The sequence below is a fragment of the Heptranchias perlo genome, chromosome 2 (assembly GCF_035084215.1).
Source record: "Heptranchias perlo isolate sHepPer1 chromosome 2, sHepPer1.hap1, whole genome shotgun sequence".
Classification (NCBI taxonomy): domain Eukaryota; kingdom Metazoa; phylum Chordata; class Chondrichthyes; order Hexanchiformes; family Hexanchidae; genus Heptranchias; species Heptranchias perlo.
Window position 1 is genome coordinate 21,313,731 of NC_090326.1, and position 21,432 is coordinate 21,335,162.

Consider the following 21,432-nt stretch of genomic DNA (forward strand, 5'->3'; position numbering starts at 1 on the left):
CAAAGAGAGAGTATAAGAATAGACTGGCGGCTAATATAAAAGGGAACCCAAAAGTCTTCTATAGTCATATAAATAGTAAACAGGTAGTAAGAGGAGGCGTGGGGCCGATTAGGGACCAAAATGGAGACCTACTCATGGAGGCAGAGGGCATCGCTGAGGTACTAAATTAATACTTTGCATCTGTCTTTACCAGGGAAGAAGATGCTGCCAAAGACACAGTAAAAGTGGAGGTGGTTGAGATACTGGATGGGCTAAAAAGTGATAAAGACGAGGTGCTAGAAAGGCTGGCTGTACTTAAAGTAGAGAAGTCACCCGGTCCGGGTGGGATGCATCCTAGGTTGCTGCCAGAAGGAAGGGTGGAAATTGCGGAGATACTGGCCATAATCTTCCAATCATCCTTAGATACGGGAGTGGTGCCAGAGAACTGGAGAATTGCAAATGTCACACCCCTGTTCAAAAAAGGATGTAAGGATAAACCCAGAAACTACAGGCCAGTCAGTTTAACCTTGGTGGTGGGGAAGCTTTTAGAAACAATAATCCAGGACCCAAAATTAACAGCCACTTGGACGAGTGTGGATTAATTAAGGAAAGCCAGCACGGATTTGTTAAAGGCAAACCGTGTATAACGAACCTGATAGAGTTTTTTGATGAGGTATCAGAGATGGCTGATGAGGGCAATCTGGTTGATGTGGTGTATATGGACTTCCAAAAGGCATTTGATAAAGTGCCACATAATAGGCTTATCAGCAAAGTTGAAGCCCATGGAATAAAAGGGGCAGTGGCAGCATGGATACGAAATTGGCTAAGTGACAGGAAACAGAGTAGTGGTGAACAGTTGTTTTTCAGACTGGAGGTGTACAGGGGTCGATACTAAGACCACTGCTTTTCTTGATGTATATTAATGACTTGGACTTGGACGTAAAGGGCACAATTTCAAAATCTGCAGATGACACAAAACTTGGAAGGGTAGTGAACGGTGAGGAGGATAGTGATAGACTTCAAGAGATCATAGACAGGCTGGTGGAATGGCCAGACACGTGGCAGATGAAATTTAACGCAGAGAAGTGTAAAGTGATACACTTTGGTAGGAAGAAGGAGGAGAGGCAATATAAACTAAAGGGTACAATTCTAAAGGGGGTGCAGGAACAGCGAGACCTGTATGTGCATAGGTCATCGAAGATGGCAGGGCATGTTGAGAAAGCAGTTAAAAAAGCATATGGAATCCTGGGCTTTATAAATAGAGGCATAGAGTACAAAAGCAAGGAGGTTATGTTGAACCTTTATAAAACACTGGCTCGGCCACAACTGGAGTATTGTGTCCAATTCTGGGCACCGTACTTTAGGAAGGATGTGAAGACCTTGGAGAGGGTGCAGAAAAGATTTACTGGAATGGTCCCAGGAATGAGGGACTTCAGTTACTTGGATAGACTGGAGAAGCTGGGATTGTTCTCCATAGAACAGAGAAGGTTGAGAGGAGATTTGATAGAGGTGTTTAAAATCATGAGGGATCTGAACAGAGTAGATAGAGAGAAACTCTTCCCATTGGCGGAAGGGTCAAGAATCAGAGGACACAGATTTAAGGTGATTGGCAAAAGAACCAAAAGCAACATGAGGAAAAAGTTTTTTACGCAGCGAGTGGTTATGATCTGCAATGCACTGCCTGAGGGGGTGGTGGAGGCAGATTCAATCTTGGCTTTCAAAAGGGAACTGGATAAGTACTTGAAAGAAAAAAATTGCAGGGCTACGGGGAAAGGTTGGGGGAATGGGACTAGCTGGATTGCTCTTGCAGAAAGCTGGCATGGACTCGACGGGCCGAGTGCTGTAACCATTTTATGATTCTATTTGAAGGTCCTAAGAAAATGAACGGTAGGCTGTTTCGAGAGCAGGACCTTTGTATCCATGGCTGGTGACCCCAATTAGAAGTCTGCACACAGCAGAAGAGCAAGGGAGTTCTCCAGGGTGTCTTGGCCGATATTTATCCCTCAACCAACATCACTAAAATAGATGATCTGGTCATTATCACATTGCTGTTTGTGGGACCTTGCTGTGAGTAAATTTCCCTATTTCCTACATTACAACTACACTTCAGAATTTACTTAATCGGCTGTAAAGCGCTTTGGGGCGTCCTGAGGTCGTGAAAGTCGCTATATAAATAAAATATTTTTTACTGTCAGCACACCGCAGGGGTACTAAAGTAACGGGTCGGTTATTTGGAGCACTAGGGCAGGGTGTTCTACACCCAAAGCTATCAAAATCATCTCCGTCTGCTGCATGTTACACAGTTTTGTACCCATGGGGCTGCAAACCCACGGGAAGAGGAGGTGGGCGACATGGAGAAAATTAATGCACAGGCCGGGAGATCAGTGCAGCGACCCCTAACTTAATTGACACATGCCCTGACTTGGAAATATGAAGCTGTCAGAAACTGCCTACGCACCACAAACAGCGCCCTGTGCCCACACCATCTCTCTTCCTGTGTAAGAATTTTGAACTGTTTTGGAAATAACGTCGATCAGAAAATATACTGCGTAGTATTTAAGCCCATATTACATAGTTGTTTCCAGCAGAGGGGGATAATCACAGAGGTAATGCCATGCAACGAGTAAGCCCTGGCTCAGACACACGTGATCAAGAAACTGCATGTTGCTGAAGGAATAAAGACAGAGACGGTGATCTTAAAGAAGCAATTTCTCAGTTTTATTGAGAACATGGTTCCACACACAGCATTGGTGCCGGTGTTTTGAAGGCACCTACAATAGTTGCAATTTGCTGGAAGAAATGGTCAATGATAGGACCACGATTGGATTTAACATCACTTGTGCCTGACTGAAGATGGCTTTACTCCTACGATACAGAAAATTTTCAACATCTTGGTGATCCAGTAGTGTTTTTGAAGTTGACGGCAGAAAATCGTGCAGGAAAAGTAAATCCAGTAAATCATATCTTGCTTCACCCAAACTGTTAAGACCTGCTACCCACAAACTTTTTTTTTCTGCCCCGTAACTTTATTTTAAAAATTTGCAACAACAGATGAAAACGAAAGTACCCTGCCGACACAGAAGTTAATTTAATTTTATTCTAAGGTTGCCGAACAAAACTCTGGTGTTTAACTAGGAAAGTAATTTCTGGGCATCCGATTGCCCATCTGCTCAACACAGCCCCTGCAAAGTCTGTCAATGACAGATTGAGGTCGATCCAGAGACTGCAGCCTCCGCCTTATTCACACTGTTAAACTCCAGAGAGCAACTTCTCCCTGATAATAGAGATGCAAAAAACCCCCACAAAACCCCTTAGAAACCGCCACATTCTCATCCAAAGACTTACTGGAAATGAGAATTCAAATTTAATTTAACAAAACACCCCGCCCACCTACCCATATGTCGAAACCACGGGGCAACCGGAGTGAAACATGACTGCACGTGTGGGATAGGCACCTGGAAACCCAGCGGAATCCCCCCCCCACTTAATACCGAGCAGCTCAGAGTTGATTCGTTGATTTATTTTAAATTGCAATAGGATCCCAGCCGGCTGTCATCATTGTGCCCCCGAGCTGGGGGTAGGGGTAACAGGGAGGGGAGGCTGGCTGACTCCCCCCGATCAGGAGATGAGCTTCAAGCGGGGAGATTCCTGCACGCACCCACCCCTCTCTCATTCTGAGAGTGTCCCAACCCGGGAGCTGGGGGTAGGGGTAATGTGGAGGGGAGGGGTAATGTGGAGGGGAGGGGTAATGTGGAGGGGAGGATAGAGGTAATTGGGAGGGGTAATAGGGTGGGTAAGGGTAACAGAGAGGGGAGGGCAGGGAAGCGGAACCAGGAAGAGGAGGGTGGGAGGGGTAAGGGTAACAGGAAGGGGGAGGGGGAAGTGTAGGGGGTAACGAGGAGAGGGAGGTGCGGGGGGTAACGGGGAGGGGGCGGTGCGGGGGGTAACGGGGAGGGGGCGGTGCGGGGGGTAACGGGGAGGGGGCGGTGCGGGGGGTAACGGGGAGGGGGCGGTGCGGGGGGTAACGGGGAGGGGGCGGTGCGGGGGGTAACGGGGAGGGGGCGGTGCGGGGGGTAACGGGGAGGGGGCGGTGCGGGGGGTAACGGGGAGGGGGCGGTGCGGGGGGTAACGGGGAGGGGGCGGTGCGGGGGGTAACGGGGAGGGGGCGGTGCGGGGGGTAACGGGGAGGGGGCGGTGCGGGGGGTAACGGGGAGGGGGCGGTGCGGGGGGTAACGGGGAGGGGGCGGTGCGGGGGGTAACGGGGAGGGGGCGGTGCGGGGGGTAACGGGGAGGGGGCGGTGCGGGGGGTAACGGGGAGGGGGCGGTGCGGGGGGTAACGGGGAGGGGGCGGTGCGGGGGGTAACGGGGAGGGGGCGGTGCGGGGGGTAACGGGGAGGGGGCGGTGCGGGGGGTAACGGGGAGGGGGCGGTGCGGGGGGTAACGGGGAGGGGGCGGTGCGGGGGGTAACGGGGAGGGGGCGGTGCGGGGGGTAACGGGGAGGGGGCGGTGCGGGGGGTAACGGGGAGGGGGCGGTGCGGGGGGTAACGGGGAGGGGGCGGTGCGGGGGGTAACGGGGAGGGGGCGGTGCGGGGGGTAACGGGGAGGGGGCGGTGCGGGGGGTAACGGGGAGGGGGCGGTGCGGGGGGTAACGGGGAGGGGGCGGTGCGGGGGGTAACGGGGAGGGGGCGGTGCGGGGGGTAACGGGGAGGGGGCGGTGCGGGGGGTAACGGGGAGGGGGCGGTGCGGGGGGTAACGGGGAGGGGGCGGTGCGGGGGGTAACGGGGAGGGGGCGGTGCGGGGGGTAACGGGGAGGGGGAGGTGCGGGGGTAACGGGGAGGGGGCGGTGCGGGGGTTAGGGGAGGGGGCGGTGCGGGGGTTAGGGAGGGGGCGGTGCGGGGGTTAGGGAGGGGGCGGTGCGGGGGTAAGGGAAGGGGCAGTTGGGGGGGTTAGAGAGGGGGCAGTGTAGGGGGAGGGGGGAGGGGGGTAGCGGGGAGGGGGTAGCGGGGAGGGGGTAGCGGGGAGGGGGAAGCGTAGGGGGTAGCGGGGAGGGGGAAGCGTAGGGGGTAGCGGGGAGGGGGAAGCGTAGGGGGGAGGGGGAAGCGTAGGGGGTAGCGTAGGGGGTAGCGGGGAGGGGGAAGCGTAGGGGGTAGCGGGGAGGGGGAAGCGTAGGGGGTAGCGGGGAGGGGGAAGCGTAGGGGGTAGCGGGGAGGGGGAAGCGTAGGGGGTAGCGGGGAGGGGGAAGCGTAGGGGTTAGCGGGGAGGGGGAAGCGTAGGGGGTAGCGGGGAGGGGGAAGCGTAGGGGGTAGCGGGGAGGGGGAAGCGTAGGGGGTAGCGGGGAGGGGGAAGCGTAGGGGGTAGCGGGGAGGGGGAAGCGTAGGGGGTAGCGGGGAGGGGGAAGCGTAGGGGGTAGCGGGGAGGGGGAAGCGTAGGGGGTAGCGGGGAGGGGGGAAGCGTAGGGGGTAGCGGGGAGGGGGAAGCGTAGGGGGTAGCGGGGAGGGGGAAGCGTAGGGGGTAGCGGGGAGGGGGAAGCGTAGGGGGTAGCGGGGAGGGGGAAGCGTAGGGGGTAGCGGGGAGGGGGAAGCGTAGGGGGTAGGGGGTAGCGGGTAGGGGGTAGCGGGGAGGGGGCAGCGCAGGGGGTAGCGGGGAGAGTGGTAGCGGGGAGGGGGCAGGGTAGGGGTTGGGGGGGGCAGTGTAGGGGTTGGGGGGGGCAGTATAGGGGGTAGCAGGGAGGGGGAAGTGCAGGGGGTAACGGGGAGGGGAGGGGAGGCGCAGGGGGTAACGGGGAGGGGAGGCGCAGGGGGTAACGGGGAGGGGAGGCGCAGGGGGTAACGGGGAGGGGAGGCGCAGGGGGTAACGGGGAGGGGGAGGCGCAGGGGGTAACGGGGAGGCGCAGGGGGTAACGGGGAGGGGGAAGCGGGCAGGGGGAAGCGGGGAGGGGGAGGCGCAGGGGGTAACGGGGAGGGGGAGGCGCAGGGGGTAACGGGGAGGGGGTGGGGGAGGGGGTAATGGGGGGGGAGGGGGTGGGGGAGGGGGTAATGGGGGGGGAGGGGGTGGGGGTAATGGGGGGGGAGGGGGTGGGGGTAATGGGGGGGGAGGGGGAGGGGGTAATGGGGGGGGAGGGGGAGGGGGTGGGGGTAATGGGGGGGTGGGGGTAATGGGGGGGAGGGGGTGGGGGTAATGGGGGGGGAGGGGGTGGGGGTAATGGGGGGGGAGGGGGTGGGGGTAACGGGGAGGGGGAGGCGCAGGGGGTAACGGGGAGGGGAGGGGGGGGTAACGGGGAGGGGAGGGGGGGGTAACGGGGAGGGGAGGGGGGGGTAGCGGGGAGGGGAGGGGGAGGCGCAGGGGGTAGCGGGGAGGGGAGGGGGAGGCGCAGGGGGTAGCGGGGAGGGGAGGGGGAGGCGCAGGGGGTAGCGGGGAGGGGAGGGGGAGGCGCAGGGGGTAGCGGGGAGGGGAGGGGAGGGGGAGGCGCAGGGGGTAGCGGGGAGGCGCAGGGGGTAGCGGGGAGGGGGAGGCGCAGGGGGTAGCGGGGAGGGGGAGGCGCAGGGGGTAGCGGGGAGGGGGAGGCGCAGGGGGTAGCGGGGAGGGGGAGGCGCAGGGGGTAGCGGGGAGGGGGAGGCGCAGGGGGAGGCGCAGGGGGTAGCGGGGAGGGGGAGGCGCAGGGGGTAGCGGGGAGGGGGAGGCGCAGGGGGTAGCGGGGAGGGGGAGGCGCAGGGGGTAGCGGGGAGGGGGGGTAACGGGGAGGGGGAGGCGCAGGGGGTAACGGGGAGGGGGGGGTAACGGGGAGGGGAGGGGGAGGGGGAGGGGGGGGTAATGGGGAGGGGAGGGGGAGGCGCAGGGGGTAACGGGGAGGGGGAAGCGTAGGGGGTAACGGGGAGGGGGAGGTGTGGGGGTAGCGGGAAGGCGGCGGTGTGGGGGGTTGTGGGGAGTGGGCAATGTGGGGGTTAAGGGAGGGGGAAGTGTTGGGCAAACGGGGAGGGGGCCGGGTGGGGGCAAACGGGGAGGGGGCCGGGTGGGGGCAAACGGGGAGGGGGCCGGGTGGGGGCAAACGGGGAGGGGGCCGGGTGGGGGCTAACGGGGAGGGGGCCGGGTGGGGGCAAACGGGGAGGGGGCCGGGTGGGGGGTAACGGGGAGTGGGAAGTGTGGGTGGTAGCGGGGAGGGGGCGGTGTAGGAGGGTAGAGGGGGTGGGGGCGGTGTGTGTGTGTGGGGGGGGGGGAGGTGAGCTTCAGGCGGGGAGTTCCCCCTCACTCACTCTACTCACCCAGTCCTGGAGCTGGTCGCACTGAGCGAGTGCCCGGCCCCGGCCCCGGCCCCCCGTGTACCGGGAGCTCTTCCCGCCCTCAGCCCGCCGCCGTCCCCAATCCCCAATCCCCGCTGATGTTTAAAACCCGAGGCTGCAATCCGCTGTGATCGGATTAAAGCGGAGCCTGAGCTCATTCACTCACTGACTGACTCCCCGCCCGCCCGCCCGAGTGTGTGTGTGTTTCTGGGGCAATGGCTTTAACCCGGAGTCGGAGGAGGGAAGCGGCTCAGCCAGAGACCCGGACCCGGGCTGGAGAGTGAGGAGAGCGGGACACAAGAGTCGGCTCCGGGCGATGGGGCTGAAGGATGAGCGGTGAGAGGGAGCGGGGCAAAGCGAGGAGCCCGCGGGACACCGAGCGACAGGAGGAGCCGAGCCGAGCCCCGGGGCCCCGGGACCCCCTCTCCCAGACCCCCGGGCTCCCCGCGGTCCCACATGCTGCTGATGACCGAGGCGAGAGGGGGAGAGGCCGGCGACCCCCCCAGTGCTGCCCGCCTCCTGCAGCGAGCCGGGGAGGAGCAGGAGGAGGAGCAGGAGGACGGCGGGGTCTGCGAGCCCGACACCTGCAGCATCGTGTCGGATGACTCCTTCTACCCGCTCGACCTGCTGTCCCTGGGCGGCGAGGCGGTGAGCGCAGCGGCCGGCCCCCTCAGCCTGTACCAGGCGTCCGCCACCAACAACGCGGCCGCACTCGAGGAGCTGCTTCACCGGGAGACGAGCGAGCGGGAGGTGATGGAGAGCGACAGGAACGGCAGGGTGAGTGAGGGGCTGGGGCAGGCGCACTCACACTCACTCACACTCACTGCCAGGGTGAGTGAGGGGCTGGGGCAGGCGCACTCACACTCACTCACTCACACTCACTGCCAGGGTGAGTGAGGGGCTGGGGCAGGCGCACTCACACTCACTCACTCACACTCACTGCCAGGGTGAGTGAGGGGCTGGGGCAGGCGCACTCACACTCACTGCCAGGGTGAGTGAGGGGCTGGGGCAGGCGGACTCACACTCACTCACACTCACTGCCAGGGTGAGTGAGGGGCTGGGGCAGGCAGACTCACACTCACTCACACTCACACTCACTGCCAGGGTGAGTGAGGGGCTGGGGCAGGCGGACTCACACTCACTCACACTCACTGCCAGGGTGAGTGAGGGGCTGGGGCAGGCGCACTCACACTCACTCACTCACACTCACTGTCAGGGTGAGTGAGGGGCTAGGGCAGGCAGACTCGCACTCACACTCACTCACACTCACTGCCAGGGTGAGTGAGGGGCTGGGGCAGGCGCACTCACACACACTCACTCACACTCACTGCCAGGGTGAGTGAGGGGCTGGGGCAGGCGGACTCACACTCACTCACACTCACTGCCAGGGTGAGTGAGGGGCTGGGGCAGGCAGACTCACACTCACACTCACACTCACTCACACTCACTGCCAGGGTGAGTGAGGGGCTGGGGCAGGCAGACTCACTCACATTCACACTCACTGCCAGGGTGAGTGAGGGGCTGGGGCAGGCGCACTCACACTCACTCACACTCACTGCCAGGGTGAGTGAGGGGCTGGGGCAGGCAGACTCACTCACACTCACACTCACTGCCAGGGTGAGTGAGGGGCTGGGGCAGGCAGACTCACACTCACTCACACTCACTGCCAGGGTGAGTGAGGGGCTGGGGCAGGCAGACTCACACTCACTTACACTCACTGCCAGGGTGAGTGAGGGGCTGGGGCAGGCTGACTCACACTCACTCACACTCACTGCCAGGGTGAGTGAGGTGCTGGGGCAGGCAGACTCACACTCACACTCACTGCCAGGGTGAGTGAGGGGCTGGGGCAGGCAGACTCACACTCACTCACACTCACACTCACTGCCAGGGTGAGTGAGGGGCTGGGGCAGGCAGACTCACACTCACACTCACTCACACTCACTGCCAGGGTGAGTGAGGGGCTGGGGCAGGCAGACTCACACTCACACTCACTCACACTCACACTCACTGCCAGGGTGAGTGAGGGGCTGGGGCAGGCAGACTCAAACTCACACACACTCACTCACTGCCAGGGTGAGTGAGGGGCTGGGGCAGGCAGACTCGCACACACTCACTCACTGCCAGGGTGAGTGAGGGGCTGGGGCAGGCAGACTCACTCACTCACACACTCATACACTCACTGCCAGGGTGAGTGAGGGGCTGGGGCAGGCAGACTCACACTCACTCACACTCACTGCCAGGGTGAGTGAGGGGCTGGGGCAGGCGCACTCACACTCACTCACACTCACTGCCAGGGTGAGTGAGGGGCTGGGGCAGGCGGACTCACACTCACTGCCAGGGTGAGTGAGGGGCTGGGGCAGGCGGACTCACACTCACTGCCAGGGTGAGTGAGGGGCTGGGGCAGGCGGACTCACACTCACTGCCAGGGTGAGTGAGGGGCTGGGGCAGGCGGACTCACACTCACTCACACTCACTGCCAGGGTGAGTGAGGGGCTGGGGCAGGCGGACTCACACTCACTCACACTCACTGCCAGGGTGAGTGAGGGGCTGGGGCAGGCGGACTCACACTCACTCACTCACTGTCAGGGTGAGTGAGGGGCTGGGGCAGGCGCACTCACACTCACTCACTCACACTCACTGTCAGGGTGAGTGAGGGGCTGGGGCAGGCAGACTCACACTCACTCACTCACTGTCAGGGTGAGTGAGGGGCTGGGGCAGGCGGACTCACACTCACTGCCAGGGTGAGTGAGGGGCTGGGGCAGGCGGACTCACACTCACTCACACTCACACTCACTGCCAGGGTGAGTGAGGGGCTGGGGCAGGCGGACTCACACTCACTCACACTCACTGCCAGGGTGAGTGAGGGGCTGGGGCAGGCAGACTCACACTCACTCACACTCACACTCACTGCCAGGGTGAGTGAGGGGCTGGGGCAGGCGGACTCACACTCACTCACACTCACACTGCCAGGGTGAGTGAGGGGCTGGGGCTGGCGGACTCACACTCACTGCCAGGGTGAGTGAGGGGCTGGGGCAGGCAGACTCACACTCACTCACACTCACACTCACTGCCAGGGTGAGTGAGGGGCTGGGGCAGGCAGACTCACACTCACTCACACTCACACTCACTGCCAGGGTGAGTGAGGGGCTGGGGCAGGTGGACTCACACTCACTCACACTCACTGTCAGGGTGAGTGAGGGGCTGGGGCAGGCAGACACACACTCACTCACACTCACTGCCAGGGTGAGTGAGGGGCTGGGGCAGGCGGACTCACACTCACTCACACTCACTGCCAGGGTGAGTGAGGGGCTGGGGCAGGCAGACTCTCACTCACTCACACTCACTGCCAGGGTGAGTGAGGGGCTGGGGCAGGCGGACTCACACTCACTCACACTCACGCTCACTGCCAGGGTGAGTGAGGGGCTGGGGCAGGCGGACTCACACTCACTCACACTCACTGCCAGGGTGAGTGAGGGGCTGGGGCAGGCAGACTCACACTCACACTCACTGCCAGGGTGAGTGAGGGGCTGGGGCAGGCAGACTCACACTCACTCACACTCACACTCACTGCCAGGGTGAGTGAGGGGCTGGGGCAGGCAGACTCATTCACTCACACTCACTACCAGGGTGAGTGAGGGGCTGGGGCAGGCAGACTCACTCACACTCACACTCACTGCCAGGGTGAGTGAGGGGCTGGGGCAGGCAGACTCACACTCACACTCACTGTCAGGGTGAGTGAGGGGCTGGGGCAGGCAGACTCACTCACACTCACACTCACTGCCAGGGTGAGTGAGGGGCTGGGGCAGGCAGACTCACACTCACTCACACTCACTGCCAGGGTGAGTGAGGGGCGAGGGCAGGCAGACTCGCACTCACTCACTCACTCACACTCACTGCCAGGGTGAGTGAGGGGCTGGGGCAGGCAGACTCACACTCACTCACACTCACTGCCAGGGTGAGTGAGGGGCTGGGGCAGGCAGACTCACACTCACTCACACTCACACTCACTGCCAGGGTGAGTGAGGGGCTGGGGCAGGCAGACTCACACTCACACTCACACTCACTCACACTCACTGCCAGGGTGAGTGAGGGGCTGGGGCAGGCAGACTCACACTCACTCACTCACACTCACTGCCAGGGTGAGTGAGGGGCTGGGGCAGGCAGACTCACACTCACTCACACTCACTGCCAGGGTGAGTGAGGGGCTGGGGCAGGCAGACTCACTCACACTCACACTCACTGCCAGGGTGAGTGAGGGGCTGGGGCTGGCGGACTCACACTCACACTCACTGCCAGGGTGAGTGAGGGGCTGGGGCAGGCAGACTCACACTCACACTCACTGCCAGGGTGAGTGAGGGGCTGGGGCAGGCAGACTCACACTCACTCACACTCACTGCCAGGGTGAGTGAGGGGCTGGGGCAGGCAGACTCACACTCACACTGCCAGGGTGTGAGTGAGGGGCTGGGGCAGGCAGACTCACACTCACACTCACTCACACTCACTGCCAGGGTGAGTGAGGGGCTGGGGCAGGCAGACTCACACTCACTTACACTCACTGCCAGGGTGAGTGAGGGGCTGGGGCAGGCTGACTCACACTCACTCACACTCACTGCCAGGGTGAGTGAGGTGCTGGGGCAGGCAGACTCACACTCACACTCACTGCCAGGGTGAGTGAGGGGCTGGGGCAGGCAGACTCACACTCACTCACACTCACACTCACTGCCAGGGTGAGTGAGGGGCTGGGGCAGGCAGACTCACACTCACACTCACACTCACTCACACTCACTGCCAGGGTGAGTGAGGGGCTGGGGCAGGCAGACTCACACTCACACTCACTCACACTCACACTCACTGCCAGGGTGAGTGAGGGGCTGGGGCAGGCAGACTCAAACTCACACACACTCACTCACTGCCAGGGTGAGTGAGGGGCTGGGGCAGGCAGACTCGCACACACTCACTCACTGCCAGGGTGAGTGAGGGGCTGGGGCAGGCAGACTCACTCACTCACACACTCATACACTCACTGCCAGGGTGAGTGAGGGGCTGGGGCAGGCAGACTCACACTCACTCACACTCACTGCCAGGGTGAGTGAGGGGCTGGGGCAGGCAGACTCACTCACACTCACACACACACTCATACACTCACTGCCAGGGTGAGTGAGGGGCTGGGGCAGGCAGACTCACACTCACTGCCAGGGTGAGTGAGGGGCTGGGGCAGGCAGACTCACACTCACACACACACACACTCACTGCCAGGGTGAGTGAGGGGCTGGGCAGGCAGACTCACACTCACTGCCAGGGTGAGTGAGGGGCTGGGCAGGCAGACTCACACTCACTGCCAGGGTGAGTGAGGGGCTGGGGCAGGCAGACTCACACTCACACTCACACTCACACACACACACTCACTGCCAGGGTGAGTGAGGGGCTGGGGCAGGCAGACTCACACTCACACTCACTGTCAGGGTGAGTGAGGGGCTGTGGCAGGCAGACTCACACTCACACACACACTCGCACTCACTGTCAGGGTGAGTGAGGGGCTGTGGCAGGCAGACTCACACTCACTCACACACACTCGCACTCACTGCCAGGGTGAGTGAGGGGCTGGGGCAGGCAGACTCACACGCACTAACACACATACACACACACATACACACACACACACACATATATACAGACACACACACTCTCACTCACTGCCAGACACATAAACACACACACACTCTCATTCAAACACACATACACTTACTGCCAGGCACACACACACACTGCTAGGCACACTCAGTCACACACACACACACACACACTCACATACACACACTGCCAGGCACACACACACACTGCCAGGCACGCTCACTCACGTACACTGCCAGGCACACTTACATTCATACACTGCCAGGCACACTCACTCAAACCTGCAGCACACACACACTCACGTACACTGCCAGGCACACTCACTCGCTTACATTCATACACTGCCAGGCACACTCACTCAAACCTGCAGCACACACACACTCACGTACACTGCCAGGCACACTCACACACACACTCACATACACACACTGCCAGGGACACTCACTCACGTGCACTGCCAGGCACACACACAAAGCCAGGCACAGGGAGATTATCTGTTCATTATCTCATTGCTGTCCCACAAACAGCTATGAAATAAATGACCAGATCACCTGTTTTAGGTGTTGGTTGAGGGATAAATATTTGCTGTGTGCAAATTGGCTGCCACATTTCCTACATCGCAACAGTGACTACACTTCAAAAGTACTTCATTGGCTGTAAAGCCTTTGGGATGTCCTGAGGTCATGAAAGGCCCTATAGAAATGCAAGTTCTTTCTTTTATAACAGTCATACATCTTGGTCATTAAATAGTCTTAAAGCTTTCTCATGGTCATTTAAATTCACTGTCTTCTAAATATCAGAAGTCACCGAAGAAGTCACTTCTGCAAGGCGTTACTAGCATTTTTTTAGTTGGTGGTGTAACTGTGATTGGTGGTGTAACTAGTTTGGGTCCCCTGTCTCTAGCACATTCACTGTTGGCAGCCTGATCCCAAAGAGAGTGTCTGTTGTTGACGACGTGATTCTCTGTTGGATTTAGATGAACTGGAAAGGGAACCAGCTTCTTTCAAGGGATTTCATTATCTCATGGCTTAATGGTGAAATGCACTGCCCAGTTTGGCACTCAAACCTATAGCCCAGGCAGGTTCCAGCTGATCACAATTGGGGCAGCTGTTGCTGCATTTGGCCTCAGCACCTCCAGATCAGGGAAGGGGGGAAAAACATGTTCTTACCCCTGCTCATTGTCTGGTGACACTATTGGAAAGGACATGTGTGGAGATTGGGAGGGAGGGGGAGGGCAGGATCAGTGTGGCTGTGATGCTCCAATTGTCAAACAGCCACTAAAACTCTGGGATAATTTTAACCTAACTTGCCGGTGGGAAACCCACGGGATTGGGTGGAATGCATGTTTTTGCCCCGCCCAATATTACTTCCCATTTACTTTTACACACCGCCCAATATTACTTCCCATTTACTTTTACACACCGCTCAATGTTACTCCCCATTGACTTTTACACACCGCTCAATATTACTCCCCATTGACTTTTACACACCGCCCAATATTACTCCCCATTGACTTTTACACACTGCCCAATATTACTTCCCATTTACTTTTACACACCGCTCAATGTTACTCCCCATTGACTTTTACACACCGCTCAATGTTACTCCCCATTGACTTTTACATACCACTCAATTTTACTCCATATTGACTTTCACACATCGCTCAATGTTACTCTCCATTGACTTTTACACACCACTCAATGTTACTCCCCATTGACTTTTACATACCACTCAATTTTACTCCATATTGACTTTCACACATCGCTCAATGTTACTCTCCATTGACTTTTACACATTGCTCAATGTTACTCCCCATTGACTTTTACACATCACTCAATATTACTCCCCATTGACTTTTACACATCACTCAATATTACTCCCCATTGACTTTCACACATCGCTCAATATTACTCTCCATATTGACTTTCACACATCGCTCAATGTTACTCTCCATTGACTTTTACACATCGCTCAATGTTACTCCCCATTGACTTTCACACATCGCTCAATATTACTCCCCATTGACTTTTATACATCGCTCAATGTTACTCCTCATTGACTTTTACATACCACTCAATGTTACTCCCCATTGACTTTTACACATCGCTCAATGTTACTCCCCATTGACTTTTACACACCGCTCAATATTACTCCCCATTGACTTTTACACATCGCTCAATGTTACTCTCCATTGACTTTTACACATCGCTCAATGTTACTCCCCATTGACTTTTACACACCTCTCAATTTTACTCCATATTGACTTTTACACATTGCCCAATATTACTCTCCATTGACTTTTACACACCGCTCATATTACTCCATGTTGACTTTTACACACCGCTCAATGTTACTCTCCATTGACTTTTACACACCGCTCAATATTACTCTCCATTGACTTTTACACACCGCTCAATATTACTCCCCATTGACTTTTATACATCGCTCAATGTTACTCCTCATTGACTTTTACATACCACTCAATGTTACTCCCCATTGACTTTTACACATCGCTCAATGTTACTCCCCATTGACTTTTACACATCGCTCAATGTTACTCCCCATTGACTTTTACACATCGTTCAATGTTACTCTCCATTGACTTTTACACATCGCTCAATGTTACTCTCCATTGACTTTTACACATCGCTCAATGTTACTCTCCATTGACTTTTACACATCGCTCAATGTTACTCCCCATTGACTTTTACACACCTCTCAATTTTACTCCATATTGACTTTTACACATTGCCCAATATTACTCTCCATTGACTTTTACACACCGCTCATATTACTCCATGTTGACTTTTACGCACCGCTCAATGTTACTCTCCATTGACTTTTACACACCGCTCAATATTACTCTCCATTGACTTTTACACACCGCTCAATATTACTCCCCATTGACTTTTACACATCGCTCAATATTACTCCCCATTGACTTTTACACACCGCTCAATATTACTGCCCATTGACTTTTATACACCGCTCAATATTACTCTCCATTGACTTTTACACACTGCTCAATATTACTCTTCATTGACTTTTACACACCGCTCAATATTACTCTCCATTGACTTTTACACACCGCTCAATATTACTCTCCATTGACTTTTACACACCGCTCAATATTACTCCCCATTGACTTTTACACACTGCTCAATATTACTCCCCATTGACTTTTACACACTGCTCAATATTACTCCCCATTGACTTTTACACACCGCTCAATATTACTCCCCATTGACTTTCACACATCGCTCAATGTTACTCTCCATTGACTTTTACACATCGCTCAATGTTACTCTCCATTGACTCTTACACATCGCTCAACGTTACTCTCCATTGACTTTTACACATTGCTCAATGTTACTCCCCATTGACTTTTACACACCACTCAATTTTACTCCATATTGACTTTTACACATCGCCCAATATTACTCTCCATTGACTTTTACACACCGCTCAATATTACTCCCCATTGACTTTTACACACCGCTCAATATTACTCCTCATTGACTTTTACACACCGCTCAATATTACTCCCCATTGACTTTTACACACCGCTCAATATTACTCTCCATTGACTTTTACACACCGCTCAATATTACTCATTGACTTCAGTGGAGAGTAAAATTGGGCGGGGTGTAAAACCAGCATTGCACCCGATTTCGTCAGTTTCCCAATGGGCGGGTTAGGTTAAAATTGCCCCCATTCTATCCTGGCTCACTGAGAAAGAAACAATGGCCTCTTTGGTAAGGCTATCACTACGTCCTATCAGAACATTCAGGGGAGGGAGGGAGAAAAGGGAAGAAAACTAAGAAATAAAACATGAAACCTGGACATAGACAATATAGGGCGATAGGGAAACCACGGAGGAGTGGGACTAAGTGGATAGCTCTCTCAAGGAGCTGGCATGATGGACTGAAAGGCCTCCTTCTGTGCTGTATGATTCCATGATTTAATTTGAAAAAATTGTTGGTGATGGATGTTATCTTGTGAACAAATTAACGCAGGTCGTGGTATGAGTAATTATCCAAAAGCTGAGGTTAACCAGGTCACAGGTAAGTGACAAGGTCAAAAGAGCGGAAGCATCAAACAGGATACCTGGGTGGGCACAAGGTATTCTATTTATATCAGTTCGTGTTAGAGTAAAAACTCTGTGATCTTTATTCACCAACCACAATGTAGTCCATATTGTGGGGTTAAGATGCCATCATAAATCACAACGCTTGAGTAGTTTATAGGAACAGAAGTAGGCCATTCAGCCCCTCGAGTCTGTTCTGCTATTCAGTTAGATCATGGCTGATCTGTATCTTAACTCCATTTACCCGCCTTGCTTCCGTATCCCTTAATACTCTTACCTAAAAAAAATCTATCAATCTCAGTTTTGAAATTTTCAATTGAGCCCCAGCCTCAACAGCTTTTTGAGGAAGAGAGTTCCAGATTTCCACTACCCTTTGTGTGAAGAAGTGCTTCCTGACATCACCCTTGAACGGCCTAGCTCTAATTTTAAGGTTATGCCCCTTTGTTCTGGACTATTCCACCAGAGGAAATAGTTTCTCTCTATCTACCCTATCAAATCCTTTAATCATCTTAATCACCTCAATTACATCACCCCTTAATCTTCTGTACTCATGGGAATAGATTTCTTAATTTTGTATTACTGCCTTGGAAAACACTCCAGTCTGTGCTATTCTACATAATGTATACAGGTGCGGTGATTTCTTAGTGTAGTTCCATTTTTAGTTTTTGCCAGTGGAGATATCATTAGTGGACACTTGTAAGATAGAGTGAGGGGTTGGTTTGTAAGGAAGAGATTATTTCAATAAACTGACACCTGCGACAGGCAGCTTCATGTTTCAACAACAACAGCAACTTGTGTTTTTATAGCGCCTTTAACATAGTAAAACGTCCCAAGGAGCTTCACAGGAGTGATTGTCAAATTTTGTTTGACAGTGAGCCACATTGGGAGATAATAGGACAGGTGAGGTTGGTTTTAAGGAGCGTCTTAAAGGAGGAGAGAGGGCTAGAGAGGCGGAGAGGTTTAGGGAGGGAATTCCAGAGCTTAGGGCCTAGGCAGCTGAAGGCACGGCCGCCAATGGTGGAGCGATGAAAATTGAGGACGTGCAGGAGGCCAGAATTGGAGGAGCGCAGAGATCTCGGAGGGTTGTAGAACTTGAGGTGGTTACAGAGATAGGGAGGGGCGAGGCCATGAAGAGATTTGAAAACATGAATGACAATTTTAAAATTGAGGCATTGCCGGACTAGTAACCAATGTAGGTCAGGGAACACAGGAGTGATGGGAGAACGGGACTTGGTGCGAGTTAGGATACGGGCAGCAGGGTTTTTGGATGAGCTCAAATCTACGGAGGGTACAAAGTGGGAGGCCGGCCAGGAGAGCATTGGAATAGTCAAGTCTGGAGGTAACAAAGGCACGAATGAGGGTTTTAGCAGCAAATGAGTTGAGGCAGGGCGGAAATGGACAACAACAACAACTTGCATTTATATAGCGCTGTTAACATGGTAAAACATCACACGGTGTGTCGCAGGAGCGTTATCAGAGAAATATTGATACCAAGCCAAAGAAGAGACATTAGGGCAGGTGACCAAAAGCTTGGTCAAAGAGGAAGGTTATAAGGAGGTAGAGAGACGGAGAGGTTTAGGGAGGGAATTCCAAAGTTTAGGGCCTAGACAGCTGAAGGCATGGCCGCCAATGGTGGGGCGAAGGAAATCAGGATGCACAAGAGGCTAGAATTGGAGGAGCGCAGAGATCTCGGTGGGTTGTAGGGCTGGAGGAAGTTACAGAGGTAGGGAGGGTCGAGGCCATGGAGGGATTTGAAAACAAGGATGAGAATTTTAAAATGGAAGCATTCAGGAACCGGGAGCCAATGTAGGTCAGCGAGCCCAGGGGTGATGGGTGAACGTGAGAGAGTGCTTCATATCTTAGTGACACTCATGGGTTATGGATGTTTCCCTTGTGAATTCACTATCTTGTGCCGTGCACATTAGAAACCCAGCAAATTCTGATTCACAACAATGCCCATGTGCTGACTCACCTGAGTCTGTTTTACCTTTTATTTTGAAATAGGTCTCGTACCATTGGAATAATGTAACAATTTTTTTTTGCTAATCAAGTTTTTCTCCTGGCCACATTATTGGGCTCTCTTCTGCTTACTGTGCTGGATTAGATTTAAATTGTTGTCGTTACACAACAGAGAACAATGTAGCCTGGGTGGCCTGAATGTCTTATGCCCGCCCTGGCATATTGTTTTATGCTTTGTATTAATTTGAGGGGTGTTCTTTGCCAAAACACTGCAACGTAAAGGCACAAAAGGCGTGGAAATGCAGCACTGCATTCTGAAAATATAATTTTGTCACTTGCACACGACAAAGGATGATCCACGGACTATTTAGCTATCCTCCATCCCCCGATATAAAGACAGTGGCCCTGGAATCCCAGGGGCCATTCTCCCAACCTCCTGCTGTGACTCCGGCGGGAAATGGCGACAGTCCCTGGAGAAATGGTGTGAACAGCTGTTCCTGCCGTTTCTCCGGGAGGTCCTGCCGGTTTCCTGTCAAAGTTACGTTGAGTGACCGGGAGAAATGGCCGCAGAAATTCCCGCCCAGTGTTTCTTTCCTGCATGATAACAGCCCTAGAAAGAAAGAACGAACGAACGAACTTGCATTACTGTAACGCCTTTCACCACCTCGGGGCGTCCCAACAACACTTTACAGCCAATGAAGTACTTTTGAAGTGTGGTCATTGTTACAATGTAGGAAACGCAACCACCAATTTGTGCGCAGCAAGGTCCCACATACAGCAATGAGGTAAATGACCAGATAATCTGTTTTAGCGATGTTGGTTGAGGGATAAATATTGGCTAAGACACCAGGTATCTTTTACGTCCACCTGAGAGGGCAGCCGGGCCCTTGTTTAAAAGTCACATCCAAAAGATAGCACCTCAGACAGTGCGGCACTCCCTCAGTACTGGAGTGTCAGCCTAGATCATGTGCTCTGGAGTGGGACTTGAACCCAAAACCTTCATAGACTCAGAGGTGAGAGGGCTGCCCACTGAGCCATGGCTGACCCTTGCTGCACTGATGTAAATGTTCAATTCTCCACACCAGTCATCCTTATTTCTCATTTAATCCTTAACCGTAGCCCTGTAAACAATCATGTGCTCCTTCTTTAGATAATCTTCCTGCACAGCTCCCAGTCCAGTACTGCAGTTTGCGTTGTCCTGCACCTCACAGCAGGAAGCTCTGACTGTCAGAGATTAAATGTGAAAAGACTGCTCCAGGTTTAGGCAGCCTTCCCAGATCATTATTGGATTTTTTTTTTTACTACCAATTATTCCTGTGTTTTTGGATGATTTCTCTGCACCGTAGGAAATCACAAGTGCCAGGCTCCAACCCTGCACTACCTGATACCTCGTCCAAACTGCACCTCATTATACGACCATTACACACTTCAAACACTATGGTTAGGAACAGTAGGAAGGCCATTCAGCCCCTCGAGCCTGTTCCATCATTCAATTATAAACAATTTTACAACACCAAGTTATAGTCCAGCAATTAAAATTTTAATTGCTGGACTATAACTTGGTGTTGTAAAATTGTTTACAATTGTCAACCCCAGTCCATCACCGGCATCTCCACATCATTCAATTAGATCATGGCGGATCTGTATCTTAACTCCATCTACCCGCCTTGGTTCCATATCCCTTAATCAATCTCAGTCTTGAACTTTTCAATTGAGCCCCAGCCTCAACAGCTTTTTGGGGGAGAGAGTTCCAGATTTCCACTACCCTTTGTGTGAAGAAGTGCTTCCTGACATCACCCCTAGCTTTAATTTTAAGGTCATGCCCCCTTGTTCTGGACTTCCACCAGAGGAAATGGTTTCTCTCTATCTACCCTATCGAATCCTTTAATCATCTTAAACACCTCGATTAGATCATCCCTTAATCCTCTATACTCAAGGAAATACAAACCTAGTCTATGCAACCTATCCTCATACTTTAACCCTTTAGCCCTGGTTATAAACATTATAAACCAAATACATACACACCAAACAGATTATACATTAAATTTGGGAGTAAGTTTTATCAATCGGTACTCCCATCGAAGAGCTTTGTGTGATGAAACGTGTTTTGCGATTGTGGGAGTGAGTGTCAGCAGTGAAAGGACTGAAAATTATGCAAGCATGAAGCAGGAGTTCTAACCGCCACCCGTGAATTTGTGATCTGTGTATTTGTATTCTGCTCTGCGCTGGGACTGCTCAAATTTAAGAAACAACTTGCATTCATATAGCACCTTTCACAACCTCAGGAGCGCTTGACAGCCAATGAAGTACTTGTGCAGTGTAGTCACTGTTGTATTGTGGAGAAACGCAGAGGCAAATTGTGCACAGCAAGATCCCACAAACAGCAATTTGACGATTAGCAGATAACCTGATTTTTGGTGTTGGTTGTGGGATAAATAATGGCTAGGACATAGGGGAGAAGTCCCCTGCTCTTCTTTGAAATAGTGCTATGGGATCTTT

The 21,432-nt window shown here is 54.4% G+C and overlaps 1 protein-coding gene across 1 annotated transcript in view; it reads left to right on the forward strand.

Annotated features, from left to right (window-relative positions):
• The first annotated feature begins 7,263 nt into the window (after positions 1-7,263).
• Positions 7,264-21,432, forward strand: part of LOC137335733 (ankyrin repeat domain-containing protein 33B-like) — a 93,015-nt gene continuing 78,846 nt past the window's right edge. Inside the window, exon 1 of the mRNA XM_068001056.1 lies at positions 7,264-8,033. Coding sequence (XP_067857157.1) covers positions 7,713-8,033 — 321 coding nt within the window. The 5' untranslated portion in view covers positions 7,264-7,712. The remainder of the gene's footprint in view (positions 8,034-21,432) is intronic.